The sequence below is a fragment of the Orbilia oligospora genome (genome assembly GCF_000225545.1).
Source record: "Orbilia oligospora ATCC 24927 unplaced genomic scaffold scaffold00081, whole genome shotgun sequence".
NCBI classification, from domain to species: domain Eukaryota; kingdom Fungi; phylum Ascomycota; class Orbiliomycetes; order Orbiliales; family Orbiliaceae; genus Orbilia; species Orbilia oligospora.
In genome coordinates this window covers 22,118-46,996 of record NW_011645638.1, presented here as the reverse complement: position 1 = coordinate 46,996, position 24,879 = coordinate 22,118, and the positions used below count along the sequence as shown (strand labels likewise).

The window sequence follows — 24,879 nt, the reverse complement described above, 5'->3', positions numbered from 1 at the left end:
TCTATATCTACTAAAAATCGAATGTTCTTTGAGGAGCTCCAAAAGCAAGAAAAGGACCTTGAGATCCAGTTCTGCGGGTAGGTCAATTGGTCTGTGGGTAAGTTAATTGATGATAAGATGGTGTACTCTCGTCTTTACTTGTCTCCCGAGAAAAGAAACGATTTTAAACTCAATATTTGCTTCTCTGCGACCGCGTGGGACGATATTGTTTGCTGAAAAAAACTGACCTATATATCACTATTTGGTACTCCAAGCAAGCATAATTGGGCCAGCGGTAAGTCGATTTATTATGAATGGGCGGGGTATAGATATATCGATATCTACTGTTAGATGTTGACGTGTATTCGTGTCGCTGGATGGAGGGAGATAAGCTTGCGGGTAATATACATATATTGTATTTCGGGGGACTTCGAGCAGGCCCTTCGGCTTTTGTCGGTTAGCTGAGCCGCAACTCTGAAACCCTGATAAGCTAGATAGAGGGGTTTGAGGCTAGCTAGATCTATAGAGGGATAAATGATGCCGAAATATATACGTACTGCATGTTGAATGTGAATGTGGAAACCTGTTTCTCTTGCAGATACCAGGCCATACATCTCCGAAGCTTCTAGAACCTGGGTATATATTGGAACACACCAAAGTCTAGTGAATGCATGTCGATATTCAATTGCGACTCTACTCCGGAGCTCCTCTAGCTCTGTAGCGAAATATTTTACATGTTGTAACTAGAACTTGCTTTGTTTTGACCGGCTCGCGGCTTTTATTTGACGAAATACGTTTTCAACCTCACAGTTTTGGTTGAAACGTTGAGCCGGCGTCGGCATCCTTCGCTCTCTGTTCTCAGTTTTAAGTGTGTCAAAGCTACGCAAAGGAACCTACCGGAAACAAATGTTATCCCGGGCGGCCGAGGTTGGAGGCCTGGTTCCATCGGAACATGAGATATAGGCGGGTTCGGACGTTCCGTGAGACTTGGGTTCTAAGGTTTAATAAGTTTTGGCGGACTCGTTCCCAGACGACCCCCAGACTATCCCAGACGTCACAAAGGGCAATCTCGAATGCGTAACGTTTGTCCTATATATGTCAATAGACCGAGGTTTTCTATTTGTGATTGTAATTGGTCAATGAGTTCGACCATCAAGCAAGGATGCATGCGCATGACGTGACATTCGTACGTCAGATAGGAAGGATAAATCAACAGTATGTTTGCATGAAGGCTGCCTGCAGTTAAAATGTGATAAGACCAGGATTGCACAGTTGTTTGGGTGAGGATTTGGCTTAATTATATATGCCACTAAAATACAGGTGATGGTATAGAACTAGCTAGATGACAACCTGCCGACTTTTCCCGAAATCAAGATTGACATTATTGTTACATTTATTTGGCGGTGTCAACGACATATCGGCCGGCGATTTTACCCTCGTGCATCAGCTTGTAGATGTCATTTAGCTGGCTGAGCCCAACGACCTTGAATGGGGCCTTGATAAGACCTCTGCTATAGAATTCAATAGCTTCAGCGGTGTCTTGTCGGTTTCCGACGTAGCTCCCCTTGATGTTGATCATGCGTGTGACGGTATCGAAAACGCTAGCCTTTAGGAATGCGTTTGCGGGAAGACCAATGCAGACGACGGTACCACGGGCGCGGACGTATTGTGTAGCTTGCTGGAATGGTCTCTCGGTGACGGCGAGGAGGAGAACGGCGTGTGGTCCGAGGCCGTCTGGTGTGGCAGCCTTGACTTCCTCGACTAAGTCCTTGCTAGTCATGAAGTCAACGTATGCAACGGCACCGGCGTCGTTGCAGAGTTGCTTCTTCTCAGCACCACCGTCGATAGCAATTGCATGCAATCCCATGGCCCTAGCGTATTGAAGAGCGAGGGATCCAAGACCACCACCAGCGCCAACAATGGCGATGTACTGACCGGGCTTGATGCCAGATTCCTTGAGGCCCTTGTAGACGGTGATACCTGCACAGAGAACTGGGGCAACAGCCTGGAGGTCTGTGCCTTGTGGGATACGAGCGACATGGGCGGCCTTGCCAATGGCGTATTCTTGGAAGGTACCGTCAACAGTATAGCTATAGCTGGTTAGCGGGCTGCAAAACCGGGGGTTCGAGGGGGGAAAGAGGAACCTACCCAGAGAGATCTGGAGTTCCGCAGAGAGGCTCGTCGGCCTGGCGGCAGTAGCTGCAAGACATGCAGCTACCATTCAACCACTTAATACCTGCCAAATCTCCAACCTTAAGATCCTTAACAAGGTCACCAACGGCAACGATGACACCAGCACCCTCGTGACCACCGACCAGCGGCATCTTGGTGGCCAATGGCCAGTCACCCATCATGGCGTGGAGATCGGTGTGGCAGACACCGGAGTACTTGATGTTGATGAGGACCTCATCTGGACCTGGCTTTGGGACTGGGATTTTCTTGTAGACACATGCTATCAAAGAATAAAATTTCAGCGAAATTGTGAATATTGAATATTAAGAGAGGATGAGAATCCAAACTTACGTCCTCCGGTCTTCTCGACAACTTGTGCCCATTGTTCAGTTGGGATGCTAGCCATTTTTCGTATTGAGGTAGGATCGAGATAACGTCCAGGTTGGTAAAAGCAAGTATGTTTGAGGTTTGAGGTTTGAGGTTTGAAGATTGAGTGATTGAATGATTGAACTGATGATTTGGAACTCAATTTGGGAGGAGAGAAGGCAGCTATATATGCTTCGTCGGGTACAAGGATCGAGAAGGACCGAGGGAAGAACGAGAAACCGCTCCTGGGCTCGGTCTCGAAGCCCCTACCCCACAAAATATTCTTGATGTCATCGGAACGTCTAGTGAACTATAGCTACTTAGTTCGGCGAAACCCCAGAAATAGAGTTTCAGAATTATGAGGGGCTCGCGAGACAAGCTTTGAGCGAGATGTACCCCGCAAAAACAGCACGGACGCGGGACCTAATCTTATCTCGAAATCATTGGGGTTGCGCGTCAGTGGACGAAGGGAACATGCAATGGGAGAAAGGAAGCTAGTGGCCTACACGTCTCCGTTTATCTTTAGTCGTTTTCAGAATCCCTTCGTGCGAGTGAATCTGCGTGTTCTTCCGCCCCATCTGGCTAGTGGAACGACGGACAGAAGCAGGCCGGCCGAGACGAGTTAGCCGCTGGAACGAAACCGACGGAGAGGACATTAGGCCATTGGTTGAGAAGTTCCGAGCCATGGTCGTCGAGAACGCGACGAGAAGCAGAAGCGGGAAGTTTTTGCGGGGTACCCTTGTCTTGTCTCTTCGGCACAAGTCGGTAACGAGTACACCCCACAGGATCTTACGAGCCAAGTCTCTTGGTGATCTTGGGCCGGGGACGAAGCCTGTAAATTATTGTTGGGAGGAACTTTGGGACCCGGGTTTCGATTCGTCTTTGCACATGGTACATATGACCTAAAGAGACTTCCAAGTAGCGTCTTGCAAGTCTGACCGTTAACGGATGCTAGTCGGAGAAAAAAAAAGTTATCGTTGCATCGCATCGGAAACCGAAATTAATCCCTGCTTTCAGGCCTCTGGGCATTATCTTTCTTTCGTATCCCTTTTCGGCTGGGCTTCCCCACAACACATATCTGCTGACAGGTTTGCAGCGTCCGAAAAGAGGTTGTTGGAATTTGATATCGATGATCATTATATACTTAACGTATACCATAATAAGACCATGGCGCCAGCTGTACCAGCCCCAGCGAAATATCACTTCTATTGTATGATGAACACGTTATCAGCAGTAGTATCCAGCTTAATATGCGTGCTGCTCTTGAAGAATCTGATTGACTTGTAATTATAACATCATATTATATATTATATCAGCGAGATGAGATTTCACTGTTGTATCCAGATCATGGAGAATCTTGGCTCCAATTAACAGGTACGATATCGGCTCTGCCCGATTGAATCGAAGTCCTTGTCGTTCTGATTTCAGTCTCGAGGATCCGTTACTCCATTAGAACTAGTTTCCCCTTTACAGGAAAGCGCAGCAGCCGCGTTTAACCTTCTTCCTAAAGGCCCCTACCGCCTGCTGAAAATTGACTCCCAAAGGGATACTCGACGCGTCACTTGGCGAGGTATAACTTTCGAAATACCATGCTCTTTCCCATTGACTTTCCCTGTCGCATCGAATGTAAGACATTGGAGAAGCACACCCGGGGCATCAAAGTCGAATACGTAAGTACTACTATGCCTGGCTTTCAGAGTACTGTGACTTAAGTAAACTAGTAAAATTATGATTTTGAAGCCCGTCCAACACTAACCAAGCATTGGGTTGCTGATTCAGCTGCATAGCGTTAGCATCTTAAGCCAAGGGATTAGCTGAGTAACCGGTCCTACGGCTCTGAAAAACCGTGGCACTCTGATTTGAATTTACTAATCTTGAACCTCAATTTCACCCTAATATGTGGAGCCAAAAGACCATCTCTAGCAGTAAACCGGCACAGAGGCTTACATCCTTTTTAAGGCCAATAAATAGATGTGAATTCTAACTTGCCATAGTTTCGAGAATACTGCTGCCGCACCGATTAGAGGGATTGTATACCCTCAGTATATATGTATCGGTGTCGCGTAAATTCCGACGTTTCCTTATTTGTATGCTTAATTGCTATACGAGGGTATGGATTTGAGTTATAAACGAGTAGACGGCGCTTTGTTAAAGTAGAATATATCTCGTGATTCAGATCGATTTTTAAAATCTCATAATTAAATCGGAATTAGCGCGAAAAGGTGTGCACGTGTTGCAGGTTGCAGGCAGGCTAGCGTGATGAAATTTCAGCTTGTTCTAAGCCCATACGCCCACTTGAAGGTGTTAACTTCACTTGCAGCATGCTAAAAGTTAAGGTACGATTGGTACGCCGCCGCCTATCCCACCGCACGATTCGATAAGTAGCATGTTGACCACCTATATCGCTTCTAATAGTCACTTTTAAATTTATCGAGTCCAACTCGGGGCTGTAATCTTAAGTATGATTCATCAGCCGAACCTTCTATATTTATCAGCCTAGAACGCGAATGGTTAGACATTGACTCCATCAGCGGTAGCCAGCTGCTGGCCAGAACAGCCCCATAATGAGTATTGTAGCTGTCGACTTTACGAGATCAAGTAGTCATACAATCGACGTCACGCATCAGCCCCCACTATTTGATATCTTCCCATCGGCCGGTGCCTTCATCCGAGATTTCATGTGCATGATATGATAAACCTACTTTTGGCTTAAACATATTAATATAGTTTATAGAATCCAAAAGGGTTTTTTGGTCACGTTTCGACCACAACTTCAACATTAAATTGACTTACGCTTAGTTTTTTGTTCCTGTTTATCTATTTGTATCGTTATCCTCGATATCTGATATATATATACCACACAGTTGAGGAGTCTGGCGACGAGACAAATATACCATAGACCATGATATCGCAAACCAGCATTCGATTTTTAATACTTACTGATGTGGAGACACCACTGCAAAAGAAAACATGCCTTGAAGAATACGCAATCGATACTATGAGACATGTATCGGCTTACGCTGGTCCGGACTTGAGAAGAATATCTGCCAATTCACCAACCGAACTCACCGTAGAAATCCTAGTTAAGTTCCTCATCTATGATCCCGCAGATCATTTAAGGATTTGTCTTCCGTATCGATTGAAGCTCCATTCAGAGTTCGGGTTCATGCAAAAATAATAGATATGCGACAACGGGCCCCGTCCCTTGCAACTGCTCATATGTATTGGGGTCACCGGAAGTCTGATATATATTTAGAGGATATGTCAGCTGCTAGTCTGGGAAGGATTGATCGTGGTAGTTGTACCATGTTAACAATTAGGGAGTATATAGTATGATATAGATATGCTTGTTAATTTGAATGTTCTGGATGGAGCGTCGCAATTTGTCCTTTTCATCGAGCTCGCAGGAATATGAGGATTCTTTTGCTTGCCCGGGTCTAGAACTGAACCGAAGATTATGATGACTGACTTCCGTTTCTGAGATCCTCACTCTCGAATAAAAAAATTTATTCCCCTTGTTCCGTTCTTCAATTGTCGGCGCCGACGGATGATATAGCGGGCCGATTGTGTGACCGGACAGCTCCTAAACAACCCGCCCGTGGCGTGGTCCTGGGCGTTGAGAAACGACGGAGCTCTGGCAAAGCTATAAAGTTCTGCCACCCATTGACCCTTTCATTTTATTAATGAGTAATTAGTATGCAGGCATGCAAGGGGCCTTAAGAATATGAGGGCCATATATCCATAGGAAACCGAAATTTGCTGAGCGAGTTATTGTCGCATGGCTATCGAGCAGCAGGATCCAAAAAATTTTGCAGCGCCGATAACGTTAAAGTGAGGAGAGTCGGGCCATTTGGAGTTGGCCCCTTTCACATGCAACCGAAATTCCATGCGAATCAAGCCACAGTTTGAATAGCTGCCTTCGGTTTGCATTGTGCATCGGTCAGGTTAACGTTATACAGTAAGACGACGGGTAAACGAGCGGCTTCTTCGAAAGTATCGATATGTCGCCCATGCGAAGTTTCTCAAGCCCGACGATTTCGAAGAATTATTATTGTGATACTACCTGGCAAGGGCGAGTGAATAATAGAGTTACCGCTTACTTGGGTAGGTGTCAGTTATTTCTGGAAAGTGCCATAGTCAAAATGACAAATGGCTATCGAATGCTGATATTGGTGAACGTTGGACAACGTTAGGAACAGGCGGAGGATAATGTTATGGCTTTTAAATGACCTCGCCCTGCTTCTAGGCTGCTATTGTTGGCAACGGCAGGGCCCTGCATATTCCGGCAACTCAACCGACGGATAAAGCAGCTTTGGATGAGATCCTGGGGTAATATCCTTTTTTTGGTAGCTTGTCGCAGCTGCTGAACTACCTGAGAATTAATAGCCTGTCGCGGCTGCTAGAATTCTGAAACCCAATCAGGCGAAATAGCAAAGCTTAAATTTACAACAGGCAACGCACGGCTAACACCCACCGTTATGAGTTCGATATGCAAGGTTCCTGAAAGCATGATACATCATGTCGGATTCTTTATATACTATACTGTAGATAGCCAGGATATTGAATGACCCTAACGTTATGTTTAACGATTTTTGCAATGTTTTGGTATCCGGAATACCAAAGTTTACCTTGCAATTCAAGACTGGATCTCGCCGGCGCTGTGGCTTGAAGACTTGAGGTACAAACATGCAAGTACATGGCTGACTTAACCTAACAACATTTCTGTCGACTTCACCGATCTCGAAGATGGCGGAATATGGATATAAAAGGGGCCTGAGGGCGCCTCGAAGAATCATATTTTCTTCTCCATCATCAAGCAACGTCAGATTCTAGAGCCTGAACCATCTACTTCTTTCGCAAACTCGATATTGACCACTCTCTTTCCCTACCCCACCTTACACAATCTTCCCAATCGTCTGATAATAATTACCGATCGTGCCAATATCAGACAAAATGCACTTCAGCAAGCTCTTTTTTGTTCTCTCGACCACTTTGGTCACCATTTCGAAGGCAACGCCCACCCCGCAACCAACTGATGCGGTCGATATTCCCGCTGTTGGGCCTGTTGTAGACATCGACTCAGTCGGGGAAGTCGGCGGCATTACCTACATTGATGACGATGAGGGCGATTTGGAGCTTTTTGACGCCGTTGAACTTCCAGGCAAGGAGTTCGTCAAGCGTGACCCTCAATGCTCTGCCTCTTGTAGGACTGACGGCCTCCTGTTCCATACCCCGATCAACACCTTCATCAAGAACTACCGCAACAAGAAGTTTATGAGCCCACCCCTTGACTGGGGCTCAGATGGTTGCTCCGTTCCAAAGGCCGTCGCCAAAGCCCTCAAGATCAACAAGGACAAGCCACGCGGTTATAACTTCCTTCCATCTTGCCAACGCCACGACTTCGGATACAGGAACTACAAGAAGCAGAAGAGATTCAATGGTACCAGCCGCTCTAAGATCGATAGCAACTTCAAGAAGGATATGTACAACGTTTGCAAGCAATATAGCGGCTGGAAGAGTTGGAAGGGAGTTGAATGCCGCAGAATTGCTGATGTTTACTTCAAGATGGTTCGCCTTTGCGGTACCGGAGGCTGCAGCGTTGCTAAGGTTAAATCCATCCTCAAGTCTGTTTTCTAAAACCTGATAGGTGGACAGAAAGACAGGGTGGGGATACCGCAGAAACTCTCATCTTCAAACGGTGGACCGATCTTTGAGATCATCTTTTCAATACTTCATTTCTAAGATTGTACTTATTCTTTTTGATATTAATCAACCGATTCCCATAGTTTAATATTATGTACATTTATTCTTCTACAAAAAACCCAATTAATAAAATCGTCACTCAAGATCATTTTCTTCAAAATACGCTAAGTTAGATGAAGTTGAAATATTATCCTACTAGTTTAAACAAAGACGAGATTGCGAGCACCTAGACATATCAGCCAGGTTAATTCAACTATGCAAGGTAGCGGGTATCTCCGGGTTCACTCAACAACCTTAACTTTTACACTGTTCGGCTGAGGATAAGATAAATGCTACAGCTAGAAGGTCCTGTTCTCGCAGGTGACGCATTCATATAGGTTCCATCATGATGGGGTGTGTCTGTTTTTGTGGTTAGGATACCATTTAATCTGGGCTTAAAACGAATCTCTATTGATCTTGTACATGTCAAGCTTTGAATGCCGGTGAACCATTGGTTTATGGCTCAAGTTTTTTTATTTTTGATCGAAAATTTAGCTTCGAGACTAACTTGTCTTATTATCAACAATAAACTGCATAAGTATACTGCGCTCGATCCCACAGCCTATGAATTTGCGAGGTTCTTTTGTCAAAATGTAGACTAGGTGACTTACATAATTACGTGTGTGATGAGACGGAGGAGTTTGCATGCAGGACATGTGGTCCGAATAAGGCCTCTTACGCAATTATACGAATCAAAAAACCGCAAAATTCCCAGGCGAGAACGGGAAAATCATTCTTAAACCTTCCAATGAAACGTAAAATTTTTGCCTGTTATATAAAAAGCGAAACTTTGAAATTCAATTTCGTTTGATTGTGTTGATCATGGTGCAGTTGAGTGATTCGCCTTGCTTGGTGGGGCCGATTTAGATCACGGTGGCTGGTGGGTTAGGTTGCCCTATTCTGTAAGATTGTTCTAAACCTCTCAAAGATTATACAGAGCTGTTATATAAACGTTATATAGCTAGAATCTAGACCCTGCGGGATGATAAGCCTTCAGAAAAAAGAAATTTTGTAGAGGCATTTAGAGATGCCTCTAAAAAAGAAAGCTTTTCCCAGAGTTATATGGAGATTTTTATCAAACATTAAGGTTTCTTCAAGAGTGCGAAGCGAATTCGGTAAAGGCTTAAGTGGAGACCTTTTAAGCTTGATAGAAAATTAGCGGCATCAATGTTAATGTGCTACAAGTGAGCTAGTGCTAAAGCGGATACCTTGTAAACCTATCTACAGTTCCATGTATGCTCTCTGCGGGGCGTAGATTCGATCAGGAATATAATTATGATATACCTATAGCTTCAGAGAAGCTGTTAGGGTTCACCATTACCCCGGATTAGATTGCGAGGGCAATTTTTATATGTGGAGCGGATGTGTGAATGTGCATGTGAATATCTATTGAAAACTATGGCTCGCGTCCATATATACGTCGCCATGATTTAACATTTAAGGTTTAGAGTTTGAAGATTCCGCATCACCGCGGCTTCGGCTCGTGCAATATACTGGAATAGTATTATTACTCCACAGGGCCAGAAACTCTATTTCTTCTACCCTTCAATCATATTTTCTGAAGCTAGGCTCATCTAACTACATTCGAGCGCTCATTTCATGGCCTTTTGTTGCAGGCCTTTGTACGAGACAAGATGGCCTTGGATAATCTTATTTTCTTACACATATCTATACACAGACGCTCACAATAATTACCATACTGGTCAGATGTTTTAATATCTTCACGCATCAAAACCAGTATACACATGTAGTCAGGGTCGCATGAACGAGAGTGTCTGGTACGAGGTATTTATGTAAATAGGCCTTGCCAACCAACCTAGCCTCGAGACAAGACATCAACGACCAAATATCCTGCAACATACATGCATATACGACTTGATTGTATGTGAGTTCTTAGAAATTGACTAAGCTAGTTTCAGTCTGTTGGCTAACGCTACAAGGCGAGATCCACGTGCACGTGTACGTACGTTAGGGTTCATGCGTCACCAAAGTAGTTTGTGTTTTCTAGTGTCGGGAAATCTGATCTTGTGGAAATTGTGTTGTAGGTGCTGTAAAATTGTTATACACGTCTCGCAATGTCAACATGCATGGCATGCAATGATTAATGATATGGTCGATCACAGGATCTCGCCGATTAGAAGCCCGCAACATTCTGAAATTGGTAAGGCGCGCAAACGATATTCAGGCTGGAGCGACTGAAGAAAACAACTGGGTTGCCCATTCAGTATCTCTCCTACGGCTTGTAATAGGAGAGAGTGGGGAGACGTATCCTCTTCAAGTCGATAGCGTGTAGGGAACCATCATTTCCGTCGTTTTTGCCTGATTTGCTAACTCTCGAAGTACCGCAACCGACTTGCACCGAGAATTCTGTCCTCGAGTGAGATGGCGGCCGCCGAGGAGCCGCTCCCCCTCACCCAGAAAGAGACAAAGGCGAGCATTGGGAATCGCCACTCCTTCGCGACCATTACTTGTAGATGCATCGATGAAGTGTTGACGGCCAAGGCTGATATCGCTATCACACTTCTGAACTGTGATGAAACCGAGCCTTTTCGACATAGTCTGAACATAAAATTCGGACTCTCCGAGCTGCCTCTTCCCTTGAAGAACATGAACCAGTTGCCAATTCTGACTTTTGAAGTTAAATCTGTCGATGGCAGCTCGCTAGAAACAGAAAATCAAGCTACAATGTGCAAATTCTATTTTGCAATCATGGCGTTGCCTTGGAATGCCATCTCGTTTTCGTTATTCTAACACGAGCCGAGCGTGTGGGGTAGCGTACCCTACTAGTAGGACCAGGAGCCAGGAGGCGGGTGGACGGGTAAACCCACAGATCACGATGGACGCCCGGGCTCGGGCGACTGCGAAAACTGCTGAAGAGACTATTCTTCCGGAAACTAACGAAATGGTCGAAGAGGTTGGCATTGATCACGTCTTTTGGATGCATGTGAATGCCTACATATGGTCGTACATCGTCGTATATACCGACCCTTCTGGCGAAAGTGATAGAGAAGTTGCGGCGCGTCGAGGGTACTCTCGACGCTTTCTTGGTCCTTATCTAGTTGGTGATACACAGACTACTGAAGGGATCTACGCAATTTTGCGGTTTTTGGACCGCCTTTTTGATTATAAGGCAAATAAATGGCTGCCAGGAATCGCCCAGAGAGACCCAATACTCTCTGTTGTAAATAGCTAGTGTTAGCATGCACTTCTTTAGCTTTGTTCAACGCTGTTTGTTGGATTTTTAGCAGGAGCTGCTATAGATTTGTGTTGATCTGCCTGTGCAATTAACCCAAAGACATGCGTGACCCCCGGGTACAGATTAGCAAACAAAAATGTAAGTACTTAGATACTTACATGTATAATCGCGAAGTGCGCTGTGGTTCTGATGCGCATGTATGGCTCGATGAATTAGCCGTGTGGTCAAAAGCCGAGACATTTTGGCTTAGCGAACATACTGAACTGTTGATCGGTTGATTCTCAAAAATGACTTTGACCTCCCGAATGCATTAAATGATTAGTATTGAAATTCATTGAACTGGTATCGGAGTACTTGAAGGGCTAGATCTAGATCTTCGGCTAAGGCCAGGGCTTATGCAGAAGGGGACTGAGAAACTTTACGATCAGAATTCAGAATCGTGGACGAGGATATGCAGTTGGAAAAGCCTCTCATGTTCCGAACACGATGTGTTTTTAGAGACCTCGAGCGAGGTCGCTCCAAGTCCTACCTCTGCGTTGATTTGTCTGGCAGATAGGCCGCCTTAGTTGGGCCTGGACCTATAATACATAGGCAGTCGAAAATTTTCGAACGCTGGCTTAAGAACGTGCTATATCGCTCTGCATGTTATAACAACCTCTGCAATATAGACCAAATGCTTCGGTTTTATCAACGCTTCGGTTGTCCGTCTTGGGCAGTAGAAAATATTAAATTGGATTTGACCGGACCACAACTCAACCGAGCAAGAATTCTCGCGATCGTGAGCTATCTAGAAACATAGTTGTTGGAAGGAGAGACAAGTTCTCGCTATGGCCCTAATTGTGGTTTATAATAGGAATAGCGACACAAAGCGAGAAAGAGGATACTTTATGCACGAAAAGTAGAAGCTCTTGCGCCTTGGGGCAGCTGCAACCATGCTATAACTCCTATTATGAGTGATGTTGTTCGCTTTTAAGCCATCCAATCCGGCCATGTGACCTTTACTTCGGCGCTCAAGTTGTCAAAAAGTGTGAAATTTTGGTGGATGAAAATCGTTTATGTACTCAAGCTCAGTGCCCGGTTCGGTTTACCGACATAAGCTTGTAAATATCACTGTCTAATTAGAGCTAGGAGGTGAGCAAAAACACAGGTCAAAGAGATGTAGCTAACACCAAAAGTTATTTAAGCAGGCGAAAATGCCATGTTCATCATATCGGATTTTTAATTGACTATGCCTTGATCTATGGGAGAGCATATCTTCCATCACAATGCAGCCAATCGCAGTATTCGCCGCCGCCGCCGCCGCCGCTTTCCTTCCCGGTGTACCTCAAGTTTCGGCACATGCGCGGTTCCCTGAATGCAAGAACCTACTCGTCACACCTGCAGTGAAAATTCCTGCTCTGGGATATGACCCAAGTATTCCTATGGTACCCAACGGCCCATTTGTTAAACAGCAGTTTGATACAACTGTGTTCTCAACTCCACCAATACCGGCCGATCCAAGCAGCCCACATTATAAAATACGTCGTCGTTATCTCGAACATGGTTGTGGAGGTACCCTCAACAATATTCATAATTATTGGATTCGAAATTCTTCATCAGACTATTCAAAGCACGGTGATACTTCTGCCGGTTGGGCGCACAGGATTAAAAATTACTATATGAGGCCTTTCGATGCGGAGACCCTGACCCAAACGCAGAGCTTGACGCAGCAATTACTAGCTAAAGGCAAGGACGTCTCGTGAAACATCTTAAAGTTAATAGTCTAGTTCTAATCTTATCGTGATTAGGAGGCTTAATGAAAACAAGACCGGGGCTTCCGCTACAGATAGCCGGCTTTCAAATCAATAAGGATGGTGGCGGCCCATATAGGTATAGAAACGCTGGTTTTGTTTCCTTGGAGCGACTTGACGTCTCAGTTAATTTTGTTTAGATGCAAATTGGATTACACCGGCTCGGGGCAAAACTTTGGTCCTTGGCTTACCCGCAAAGGTAATATATACATTAAGCCTTGGGGTGTTATGAACGGAAATAAGAATGCGGAGTGCAGTGGCGCCAGCGGCGAGGCGCCCGAATGCGTAGGAAAGCAATGGGGTATACTCGTCGATATACCGAAGCCTTTACCTATGCAATGCCGAGGTGTCTACGGAGTGCATAAAAACATTTGCATTTTAAGATGCGAGAATGAAGCGAAAAACGGACCCTTTGGTGGCTGTTGGCCTGTCCAGATCGAACCTCCTCCAGGCTTGAAACCACCAGAAACTAGAATTGTCGTTAACACCAAAACACCTGAACCAATACCTAAGTATGGAGATGCGGGCTACGACGTACAGAAAGATTCATATGACGAAGGGGCAAAGGCTTATTATTGAGAAAAAAGTTGAGCCACTGGGTGCTGGCGATATGTGGGCTTTACACTAGTACGGTAGTCCTGTCACGATTAAAGTTTCAAGATTGGGTAATCAATTGTTTCATCAAGTATATTGCGTGTCGGCTCTGTGGGGTTGATAACTAAAAACGAGTTGCGAGTTTAGAATTTATGAATTCAATGCAAATTAGATGGATGAACCTCAACTTTAAAAGTCGAAGGTTAGAAATGTTGTATTTTATTTATTTTTTTGATTCACTTGTTCGGTTGGTTACATAGATATCATTAGAATTAAGGCCCCTCACCTGAGTTCACTACTGCATCTTCATATATCTCGGCTTCACTACATATGTGTCTCCACACGAGGCTGTAGATACACAGTATACATATTAACCGGCCGCCTAAGCCGGAGATATTTCAGAATGATCGTCGTGGTTAATTTTGCCGACATTTATCAGTGCGCCCTCCCCTTTTTTGCGACCGGGCCTCCTAGCCACGAGATAAATTTGCCGAGACTCAATTTCGCTAAGACGGGCGGGAAATATATTGCATCTTCTCTCCTTTTCCCTTCAATTCAACTCCTCCTCCCTATTCGACAGCATGATCACCTTCTAGAATTTCTTTGTACTTTTCGCTCCCGACCAACTGTATACGGTTATTCTATTTTGGCGAATTTTCCGTTAGGGCTATGTCGACTCCTGCGCTACCACTACTCACAAAATGGCCCTGCGCGGTATGCTCCCGACAGCGACGGCGGCGATGTGCATTTCATGCATGCTGACATTCTTCTTCAGGACACCTGCATAACCGCATATGATGGATTTTGCGAACGCTTCACATTTACAAATATCTGGCCAGCGACGGCACAATGCCTTCTAAGCACTTGCAATGAAAAAGATCGCATCGGTAAGTTTTGTTTTCTAGGCGATGTTTTTCGTTTTGGGGCGTTTATCTAAACAACGGATTCGTTTTCAGCACTTCAAAAGTCCGTAGCAGGATATTGCGATGCTGTTGGATATCCTGATGTTTGGGGTCCATACATGTGGGGGGCCACGGACGAAGACGCTCCTTCGAAAACCACATCTGTGAAAAGCGCATCGGTCGAATCAACGTCGTCATCCACTCCAACCGTATCCACGAGCCCGATATCTTCAGCAGCTCCTGTTCCTGTCCCTCCGGCCACTGTCACAATCATCAACAACGCAGCTGCGACAACTTTTGCAGAACCAACAACCACCACGACAAATTTGCCTTCCGAATCGCAAGGTCCATCTTCCGGCTTACCTACTGCTGCTAAGGCCGGCATCGCGGCCGGAATAGTCTTTCTTGCCGTCCTGATTCTACTCGGTTGGTTCTTATTTCGTTGGCGAAAGAGGAAGAACGAGCCGAATTTCCCTGAGGGTCCAGACCATAGCCCAACCCCAAGTCCCAAAGTCAAAGATTTCGAAGAAGCGCCCGTCATTAGTTATTCCATCGAAGGCGGCATGCTAACACGAAAGGAAAAACCGAACCTGTCTATTAGAGTCATAACTTAATTCACCCTGTACAAACGTTAGCCAGTTGGTCGTTGTTGCATTTGTTGCGGTCATATTTAGCGTTGCTGTATACATTTGCATTGCATTAGAATCGAGTCCTTCCCAGATATTTCACTTCACCTCTTTGAATTTATCCGTCCAAGACATCTCACTCGTGCACTCACATCTAAGACTATATCATATGATATCGCTAACGCGCTCTCAACAGAATCGATGGGGTGGTCTAACGATCGAAGCGAAGGCACAACTGCCGCCGTTTTAGTTGAACAAGAGCGAACGAAGGATCAGACAACAATCATAACATTAATGCACCGTTTGGTTGTGAGCGAGTAATCATCGATCAATCAACCCATCCAGCACCTGACTGGCCAACACACTTTGAATGATTAATATTCAGCTGTTGTTCGCCCCGCCCAACTGGATTCCAAAATATCAAGAAATGATGGGGAGCAAACGTTGCAAACTCGTTTCATCGGCGGCTCAGGGTAAGGACTTACTTACTAACAACTAGTCTTGAGAATCCTCGGCCCGTTTTGTTTTGAAACAAGCCCAGGTTTACATACATAGCTTAGCCTTTGGTCTTCAACAACGTGCGGACGGCTACCACATGCCCTTCCGGGTAACATGTTACTGGTTAAGACTATTTAAGCTTTCTAGGCTCCGGGGCGACCCGACTTAGCACATGCATTTCTGCAGTATTTCATTCTTCGCGGGGACTTTGTTCACACCCTTGCATGCATTCCCAGATGCTGCCAATGAAATGCCTCGTTGATTACTGTGCAGATATTACGTTTTATATTAAGAAACTCGATTTATCCCATGGGATTGGCAGGCCTTGAATACCACCTTCCAATACGAACTGAAGTTGAGGCTCCAGCCCTGATCATGCACAAGTGACTTCATTGACGACCTATGGTACGGTCATCCCTCCATGTGAAGCGTAATCTCGCCTGAAGCTGCCTTTTGTTAGCTCGATGTTTATACTTACCATTTTTAGGGCCCCCCTTTACATAAGCTTACGTTTTCGCATACACCCAACGGGCTTGTCCATGTTGCATCCCGGATTCTCAGCCTCCCTCGTGTGTACCAGATATCACCAGCTCTTTGACGATTTTAAGCACTCAAAATCTTTTCGGTTAACCTCGTCTGCAGGCATCCAAATTTTCCTCTCCTAGTCAAGTTTCAGCACGTTCCTCGCGACAAGGAATGCGGTCAGATAAGACGGCCATCACACGAAAGTTCCGTGATGTATACAGCTCCCACCCGCCTTCCGGAGCGCAACGAAGCCGAGGGGATCGGTGTAACCATGTTTAGGGTTCCATCGTCTTGGCCAAATTGCGACAAAAGAAAGCTTCAGGAATGCAAGCGCCGGTATCCTCGGATATAAAAGGTATAGATCTCACCTTCAGCTCAACATTATATCTTACTCGTAGCCACATCAAAACTGAACACAATCAAAACACAACTAACGCACACCCTAGTCTACATATAAAGATGGTCGTCAAAACTGCTGCCCTCGCTACGCTCCTGGCCGTGACTGCGTCCGCTTGGACAGTGCCATCGAATCTCCAAACATTTTATAACAATGTCAAGAACGGAGGTTGTAAGTCCTATGCCGGTGGCAAGAGCAATCTGAACGATGGCCAGGGCCACTCCGGTTTCGGCTTCTGCACCGATACCGCCAATGTAGTCTACCTCACAGGAAAGAATTCTCTGGGAGACATGGACATCGACTGCGATGGTGCCTCAAACTGTGGCGGCCTTAGTGGTGACTGGCAAGCCGGAACGTCGTTCGACGACATTCTAGTTAGCAAAAAATATGGGGTCAAGACCCTCGACGCTAGCATTCACCAATTCGTAAGTTTCACTCTTCATTCCCGAGGCTAGCTGTTCACCTTTGTACTGATTGTCGCCCAATAGTCCGTCTTGGGAACATGCAACTTGAACTTAGAGGGCCTCATTAGTCCTCTTGCCTTAGTAGCTGTTGTTTGCAATAACCAACTCTTCTACTCAGTCTGGGGAGATACCAATGGTTGCGATGACAATAACTTCACTGGCGAGGCCTCTATCTCGCTAGCACAGCTCTGCTTCCCTAACGAAGGCCTAAATGGCAACAAGGGTCACACAGCACACGATGTTCTCTACCTCGCCTTCACTGGATCCGATGCCGTCGTCGGCCCCAGCAACGCCAACTGGAAGACAAAGTCTGCATCAGACTTCCAGAACAGTCTGAAGACATTTGGTGACAGTATCCTCACGAAGAAATTCGGCAGCACTGTTCCACCCACGAACCCAGGAAACCCTGGAAGCGGCACTTGTGAATGGGTTGGTCATTGCGCCGGCGCAACTTGCAAGACTAACGACGATTGCGACGGCGACTTGGAGTGCAAGAGTGGGGTATGCGGTGGATCCAGCGGAGGCACTACTCCTCCCCCAGCCACCTGCTCTTGGGCTGGTCATTGCGCTGGTGCTAGCTGCAAATCCCATGACGATTGCTCTGACGATCTAACATGCAAGAATGGCAAATGCGCTACCTAAGATCAAGTCACCGGTTGCTCTATCAGAAGCCTACCTTGGGAAAACCCTTAACATGTAATCAATAGTTACGTTACGAACCCCTGAAAAACTAATATGTATAATAATGACATTAATTTAAAACTCATTCATGCGTACGAAACTGGGTTTGATACCTCTACTAGGAGGTAACAGCAACAGATTCAACACAACATTTGCATATATATGTGACTATTGTCCATAGTTTTCGTCCGGCCTATATTCCCCCTTCCAATTAACGAAAGCCTATAGATCTTCGACTCTCTTCCCACGCCGCAAAAGCCTTTACTCTATCCAATATGGGTATAGAACTATAAACTCCAAGGGTAATAGTAAACAAGGATACGCCAACTCCCGTCCCTAGTGCCTTGAAACTAAAGCTACTTCCTTCCTGCAACCCATATATATTGAGTCGGCAATGAAATCGGCGCCAGAGATGGTCATGTTGGCTTTACTGATGTATCGGTTTTCATGCTGAAGTTAGTGACCCAAGATAGTCTTTTCCGTGATTTGGTTGAGAAGACTGGTAGTTGACTACATGCTACTCTACAAGATGTGGGTGTTAACAGCGCTGATACCAACTTGTTGTATGGTAGTCGCGGCGCGCGGTTGCGCTCTTGCAATTATGTCCAGGGGAAAGCATTCAAAACCGCTCTAGCTCTAGGCATTCAAATGAATTTGATGAAAATGCGATAAAGGAGATGTTTATTGGTGGTCGGCCGAATTGGTATATGGGTTGTGTTTCGAAGGCTAACTTGAAGGTCGTGGCCGCAGCTCTCTTCAATATCGCAGGATGTTCGGTATTTCCCAATGTAGTAATATTGGTTTCCGGCGATGCCGCATGTCGCGTCTTGGCAGAGGCAGGGCTCTTCTCGCTTGGCGCAGGTTGGGAAGTCCACCCTCGATACTACAATTCGTATACTAATATTTCAAAGAGCCGGCCTCTCGGAGCTAGAAACCCAACCACAACCCCCACCACGCCGTGTACGGTGCGCTCGAATGCCGGGTTTCAGCATTGGAGCTGCTTCGGAGACAAGCCAGAAACTAGAAACAGCCATGATTGATAATTTCAAGACCATACCTAGTCTCGGACACTGTGTCTTTTGACAATTATATTTCTATTTTCCACTTTATAAAAAAATAAAGTATTACCGCTAACAAAAAAAAGCAGGGATGCGCTTAAAAGAAAGCCGCCATGGCCCGCATGATTATGCTCAACAAAACCCAACAACAGTCCCGGCCCCCGGCTGCTGTATAGCCTTATCCAAAATACCAATCATAGCTCAACCGCTTTGCCTTTTTGACCTCCCTATTAGAGGCTTGGAAGGAGAACTTAGTCCCCTCTTGCTTCTCTCCCCCTATTCTCTCCTCATCTTCCTCGTCCTCCGCTATCCTCTTCTTCTCAGAAGCTCTAGAAGCTTGCGTGGGTACTGAAACTGGTGGGAAGGATGGGAGGAGTGGTGAATGTGGGACCGGTTGTTCGGCTGGCAGCTTAAAGGGAAATCCTATCTATAAGCCTCCCGTCGCGCCAAATTCGATTTTTCGTCCAATTGCTTGATCTTCTCCAGACTCTAAATATTCGAGGCAAAACACTCCGAACTCCTTTTCGAATATGGCACAACCGGGCTTATTTGACGATTTCGTCAAAAATCTCGCTACCGTTCGGGCCGTGCATTGATGTGCGGCAATGTTTCTCGTTCGATACGAACTGAATTTGTCAGCTTGATTGCCAGTATTTAATTAACTTTATTGGTAATATAATTACAATACCTGAAGAATGCTATCGTATGTGCTCTTGTAATATTATACGTGGCAGCCAATTTGTCACAGTTGGCAGTAATAAACTGATCTTTGGCCTCTCCGTCCCACCCATGTTGGGTGAGGATATAATCCGCGAAAGAAGCGAGTACGATTGGCCCGCAAATTTTAAAGAAAATCTTTTCGTTGCCTTCAAGAACGGCGATTCTTGCATTAATCCTTTTATTGACGAGGTCCTGATAGTCGCCCATCGCCTTCATATACTCGTGGAGATCTAAGATATGCTGCATGAGTTCGCCAGTCGTGGGCTCCATCTTGCACGGAAATTTTGCTACAAGGTAACTCGGACGAAGTTCCTGCTACAGTTCGAGTTGGTAAATTAAGCGGTAACTGCTGTGGTATAACTGCTACGGACGGAAGTTTTGAAGCGCTGGCTAACTTACTAGCCAAATATTTATATTACTACCGAGATAATAAGTGCAAAGTTTATCTGTATTGCTCTAATTACTGAATCATTTACAGATAGCCGCTGCGATCTTCTTTTACACATGTGGTTACTGAACTGTGCTCAACCGCGCTAAACCGCGCAAGCGATCCCAATGATAAGCAGAATCGCCAGTTATGGAAAAGGTGTTCCGTGCGCCTTCCTCGTCCCCTCCCGATCAGTTCTATTGTTGGTTCCACAAACTCCCCACTAGTGAGGTATGCCCTATTCTGAGCTGGTACGCACGGCATGCATACGAGGCATGTGAACCTGCGGTTCTGGGTGGCGGAACTGCGGGCCGACAGTGAACTGTGAAGCTAGGTGTTTATCATATCTTAATTAATACCCTTGTAACAGGATCAGATTTATAAGTTTAAAGGAAGGAAATACTGAAGCCGAGCGGTTGCAAAATTGAGATTTTGACCAAGCCGCATGTGCATGGTAGCCACGAGTGGCGTGTGAGGGCAAATCCTGAAAATTGAAACATCAGCAACACATTTATTGTTGCATTTCGACGCCAAAAGCCCTGTTGGGGCCATTAACTACTTAGGTAAGTACCAGCGGGCACGATGGATATCTTGAGGAAACCGAGCCTGATTATAAACTGGCAGTATACTAGTTGACCTCCTAAAACATTTTAATGAGTTTCAACTACCAAGTTAAATCTATGCGTACGTATATTCAATTCTAAGAATATATTTTCATTCTTTCAATTCTTTCATTGATTGTTTTTTTATATATAGAATAAGGTGCATATGCCCTTAACCCTTATATACAAAATGAAGGCAGAATTTTCTGTGTAGTAGTAGTTCATGATAAGATTAATACCTTCTTCAGTAATAATCTTCTTCGCTCTCTGCGTCTTCATCGCCTTTACCGCCAGGATTCTCGGTGGATTCGGGAGGTTCGGGTATCTCCTGAGTGACAGAGGGTTTTTCCTCAGTGGTCTCTGGGTTCTCCTCAGGGGTCTCTGGGTTCTCCTCAGGGGTCTCTGGTTTCTCTTCAGGGGTTGCGGGATTCTCTTCAGGGGTTGCGGGCTCCTCTGGCTTGGGTGGGTCGGGCTTTGGAGGGATTACGACCGGTGGCTTGCCCTTCTGGATGACAATGATCTTATATTTGAAAATGACTTTTTTGAAAAAAATTCCTGTTGCCAACCTTGTAAGGCTTTTTAGTCCAGGAAGGTGTTTCTTGGGGCTTGATGGGTTTGCCCGGGGTAGAATAACAAGTTCTAACTTCTGTCACCGTGGTTGCGTATTCACCCGATGTAGTTGTGCCATTAACAGGTGGATCCGTTGGTGGATCCGTTAGTGGTTTGCATGTGTCGGTACTGGTTTGTACGAACGGGACACAGCCACCGAAGGGCCCATTTACCTGTATCAACATGTTAGTACGTGAATTTTACCAGTACGGATACTCTTTCGGAGATAGATATTATCTTACAGCCTCGTTCTGGCAGCGGACCATGCAAACATTCTTATATTTTCCAAAAATGCCAGTACATTTCACTGTGTTTGGTATCGGCAGAGTAAGCCAGAGGTTCGGCTTGCGCATTGACGCCTTATTCTTAGATCCAGGACCCGATGCAATGTCTTGACCTCCAGGAACTTTGTTAAGATAAATCCATTCAGTCTTGTGATTACCCGGGAATTTATCTCCCATGCCCGTTTCATCGATCTTGCACTTATATGGACCTGCCCCATCCTGATTGACTTGGTGAATACGCATCTTAAGCCACCCGCCCCCAGATGCCTGTGAGATCATATCCTCGTTCATGAGTGTACTCATTTCTGCTGTGACATTCAATGTGTACCGGCGCTTGCTATGAATTATATTCTTGACCCTTTGATCACCCCATCCTAAATCTCTGATTTTAGGGTAAGGCCACATGTCTCTTGCCCACACTTCCCAGAGGGTGAGACCGCAACCCTGGTCAACTTGTACACGGCCGGGATTTTTTTTGCCGCAGCAGTGTGCGAGTGGTGGATCGCTAAATACAACCGAGTCTAACTCAAAGGGGTGCAGCCCTTGTTTATGGCGGCCGTGCTTATTGACTTCCTTGCTCCATCCAAGATTTCGACCGTTTTTCTTGCCCTCGGGATCACAATTTCCATGTGCTTGTAAAATCAGCGAGTGCCCATAAACTGAGTTCACACAGCTTAAAAGAGCGATAGCTGCGGTGCCGATGGTGAAACGCATTTTTGTGAACCACTTTTTTGAGAAGTATGTGATCCAGAAACAGTCTTTCGAGTAGAATTATAAAAGAGTGAAAAATGGTAAAGGGACGTAGAGTCAAAGAGCGAAAAGTTAAGAGAGCGTAGTGTAAAAGAATAATAGAACGCGGAATAATACTGCTGAAGTAGCTAGTAGTCAAGTTCCTGCTGAAACCGAAGCTGGCAACTGATAGATAACAGACGGTGATATAAGTGATATTTTATACTCATTGCCTTTGAAGCTTCTCTTTGCTTTTGCGCATCTTTTTTTTTTACTTATCCTGTACAATCCACTTCCATATGACACACCTGCGCATTCATCTGTTCTCATACACCACCTAGAGGTCTCTTACTACTGTCCCTTTGTTTGTTTCTTTCGATTCTCTCTCCGTTTTTCTGCAATACTATTAACTCGCCACCCTGCCACAGAAATTTCAATGTACTCCTTCCCGTTAGCTAAACCCGAATATAGCCAAATAAAGGCCCAACAGACATCTCAATGCGGCTTGTCATGGGTTATCCTGATAGATAGGCTTCCCGCCCTCTAGCGCACGCCGTTTACAAGAGCCCCAGATTGCTCTTTTTTCCAAGTTGGGGAGCATGATTAGCGTTTTTCTTTTGTAGGCTACGCGATCGCGATCGGATAGCATACCAAATACAAAAAGGATAAAACTCTAGAAGTATATGAACACTTAAGTGTATATATGTAAGCATGTAGATTGATTTTGATAGTCTAGCTTTGTTGATCAGCGGGGTAATGTGGGTAACAAGATAAAGTTCAGTTCGGATTTAACAACATATACGAGAGAAAAATGACATACATAGGTATCAATTACCTCGTAGCAGCAGCGTATTGCTACGGGAGAGTATGTACAGAGTACGTAGTAGCAGGTGCTCCATCTCTGTTTTTTGGAGGGAGACTGTGTTGCATGTTGAATCCGAATTTTATTCGTTGCCCACGCATCAGGTAAGGGACACGGAAATACATATGGAAATTTCGATCCAATCGCATGCATTCCGAAAGAGATTCTAGTGGCGGAAAGGCAAGCCCCAAAAAGAAAAATGACACGAGGCTCCCGTTATCCGATCCCTATGTAACCCAAGGAACAAATCGGTTTGGAAATTCACCAAGACAACGCAAAGTAGTTAGGACTTAGGTACCAGCTACCTGATTAGGGGCGTAGTAGTAGTAGTCGTAGTAGTATTGTAGGTACTGGGTAGCCAGCATACTCGGCCCCAAGTCCTTGGCGAGACCACATATGCATACTGGTCGCGTTTCGGATCCGGATCTAGTCTACAGAAGCTATATTATAACTGACGAGATATGAGTTATCCAGATGGGACACCCATTCGGCTCAACACTACTATGTATACGTATACAAACTAGTGTGCGACTGTAGAGCGGATAATCCGGCACCGCTCCGTTCCGCTGGTTTTTTTTTTAAATTTTTAATTAGGGACGCTCGCTTGTGGATTACGTTATATAACTAGAGGGATATGGTTAGCTACGTTAGTGCTTCTGGAAAGCGCTCGGATGACGAAACCAGTATAGCCTAATCCCATAGCTACCGTATGCTAACGTCACAAAAATTGGATATGAAAAACGTTGAGAAGTTGATAAAGATCAGGCAACATTTAAATTATACGTCATTTTGTGGATCCTCGCTTAAACAAGCCAAAAAATATGGGTAGTAGATTTGAACACACCTATTTGTCATTATGATGTATTTCTCCATCTTTCAAATAACGAGGCTCATGTGTAATAAGAATATATGATTTGGGCGAATTTTGTACATTTTTATCGCCACGCTTTCAAAATAACGCAACTCAAGTCTTGGAAAAACGTCCCATTTGGTGCTTCAACCAAGGAGCACGCACTCATCAACCGCTGTCGACCTGACGTTCCAATTCTTTTGACCCATTCAAACAATTCTTCTTCCTGAATAGAGCCTCTAGCCTTATATATCCCGTTCATGACTTTAACACAGTTCAGCAGTTCCTTCGTTTCAGAATCCTGACCAATAAGTTCCAGTTTCTTTCCAAACGATGTCCCATAGTCTTTTGCAAGGGTATCGATTTGGAGAAAGTCAGCAGCACTTAATACAGCCAAAGTTCTACACGTAGATTCGTTGCATGTAAAATCCTCTGGTAGTTTAGGTTCCGACCGATATAGCCATGCAAGAACCTCCATCATGGTATCAAGTTGAATATCCGGCAGTTTTATAAGTCTCTCTTTCGCCTCCTTGAACTCCTCGTTGTAACATGCCTTTTCGAAAAATTTTGATTGTGAGGCTAGGATGTTACGGTTCGCCTCGAACTCGAATGAGTCTCGCCCCAATAGAAGGGTTATGTCAGTCTCTCCCGGAATGTATTGTGGCCTTATAACTAAGCTTAGATTGGCTTATTCCTGAATTGTGAATATGGAAATGGCTTACGCGGTGAAAGACATTGTGGAGAGTGTCAAATATAATAATATGGCATGGTAACAGGGTATTGGAAGAGGAAATAAATGTAATAGC

The 24,879-nt window shown here is 45.1% G+C and overlaps 8 protein-coding genes across 8 annotated transcripts; 4 read left to right on the top strand and 4 right to left on the bottom strand.

Annotated features, from left to right (window-relative positions):
* Positions 1–1,372: 1,372 nt before the first annotated feature.
* Positions 1,373–2,557, bottom strand: AOL_s00081g10 (uncharacterized protein; the record flags this gene model as incomplete). Its single annotated transcript, XM_011124829.1, has 3 exons — positions 1,373–2,069; positions 2,128–2,431; positions 2,503–2,557. 3 exons carry the CDS (start codon positions 2,555–2,557, stop codon positions 1,373–1,375), a joined length of 1,056 nt encoding a protein of 351 aa, XP_011123131.1.
* A 4,913-nt stretch (positions 2,558–7,470) lies between these two features.
* AOL_s00081g9 (uncharacterized protein) lies at positions 7,471–8,154 on the top strand (the record flags this gene model as incomplete). Its single annotated transcript, XM_011124828.1, has 1 exon — positions 7,471–8,154. One exon carries the CDS (start codon positions 7,471–7,473, stop codon positions 8,152–8,154), a length of 684 nt encoding a protein of 227 aa, XP_011123130.1.
* Positions 8,155–12,720: 4,566 nt separating this feature from the next.
* On the top strand, positions 12,721–13,197 carry AOL_s00081g8 (uncharacterized protein; the record flags this gene model as incomplete). Its single annotated transcript, XM_011124827.1, has 1 exon — positions 12,721–13,197. One exon carries the CDS (start codon positions 12,721–12,723, stop codon positions 13,195–13,197), a length of 477 nt encoding a protein of 158 aa, XP_011123129.1.
* A 1,311-nt stretch (positions 13,198–14,508) lies between these two features.
* Positions 14,509–15,355, top strand: AOL_s00081g7 (uncharacterized protein; the record flags this gene model as incomplete). The annotated part of the gene is made up of 3 exons (XM_011124826.1): positions 14,509–14,553; positions 14,615–14,726; positions 14,796–15,355. The coding sequence occupies 3 exons, from the start codon at positions 14,509–14,511 to the stop codon at positions 15,353–15,355; spliced, it is 717 nt and encodes a 238-aa protein (XP_011123128.1).
* Positions 15,356–16,849: 1,494 nt separating this feature from the next.
* AOL_s00081g6 (uncharacterized protein) lies at positions 16,850–17,893 on the top strand (the record flags this gene model as incomplete). The annotated part of the gene is made up of 2 exons (XM_011124825.1): positions 16,850–17,212; positions 17,276–17,893. The coding sequence occupies 2 exons, from the start codon at positions 16,850–16,852 to the stop codon at positions 17,891–17,893; spliced, it is 981 nt and encodes a 326-aa protein (XP_011123127.1).
* A 1,751-nt stretch (positions 17,894–19,644) lies between these two features.
* AOL_s00081g5 (uncharacterized protein) lies at positions 19,645–19,980 on the bottom strand (the record flags this gene model as incomplete). The annotated part of the gene is made up of 1 exon (XM_011124824.1): positions 19,645–19,980. One exon carries the CDS (start codon positions 19,978–19,980, stop codon positions 19,645–19,647), a length of 336 nt encoding a protein of 111 aa, XP_011123126.1.
* A 1,003-nt stretch (positions 19,981–20,983) lies between these two features.
* AOL_s00081g4 (uncharacterized protein) lies at positions 20,984–22,346 on the bottom strand (the record flags this gene model as incomplete). Its single annotated transcript, XM_011124823.1, has 3 exons — positions 20,984–21,244; positions 21,306–21,521; positions 21,591–22,346. 3 exons carry the CDS (start codon positions 22,344–22,346, stop codon positions 20,984–20,986), a joined length of 1,233 nt encoding a protein of 410 aa, XP_011123125.1.
* A 1,812-nt stretch (positions 22,347–24,158) lies between these two features.
* AOL_s00081g3 (uncharacterized protein) lies at positions 24,159–24,809 on the bottom strand (the record flags this gene model as incomplete). Its single annotated transcript, XM_011124822.1, has 2 exons — positions 24,159–24,738; positions 24,796–24,809. The coding sequence occupies 2 exons, from the start codon at positions 24,807–24,809 to the stop codon at positions 24,159–24,161; spliced, it is 594 nt and encodes a 197-aa protein (XP_011123124.1).
* Between the last annotated feature and the right edge of the window lie 70 nt (positions 24,810–24,879).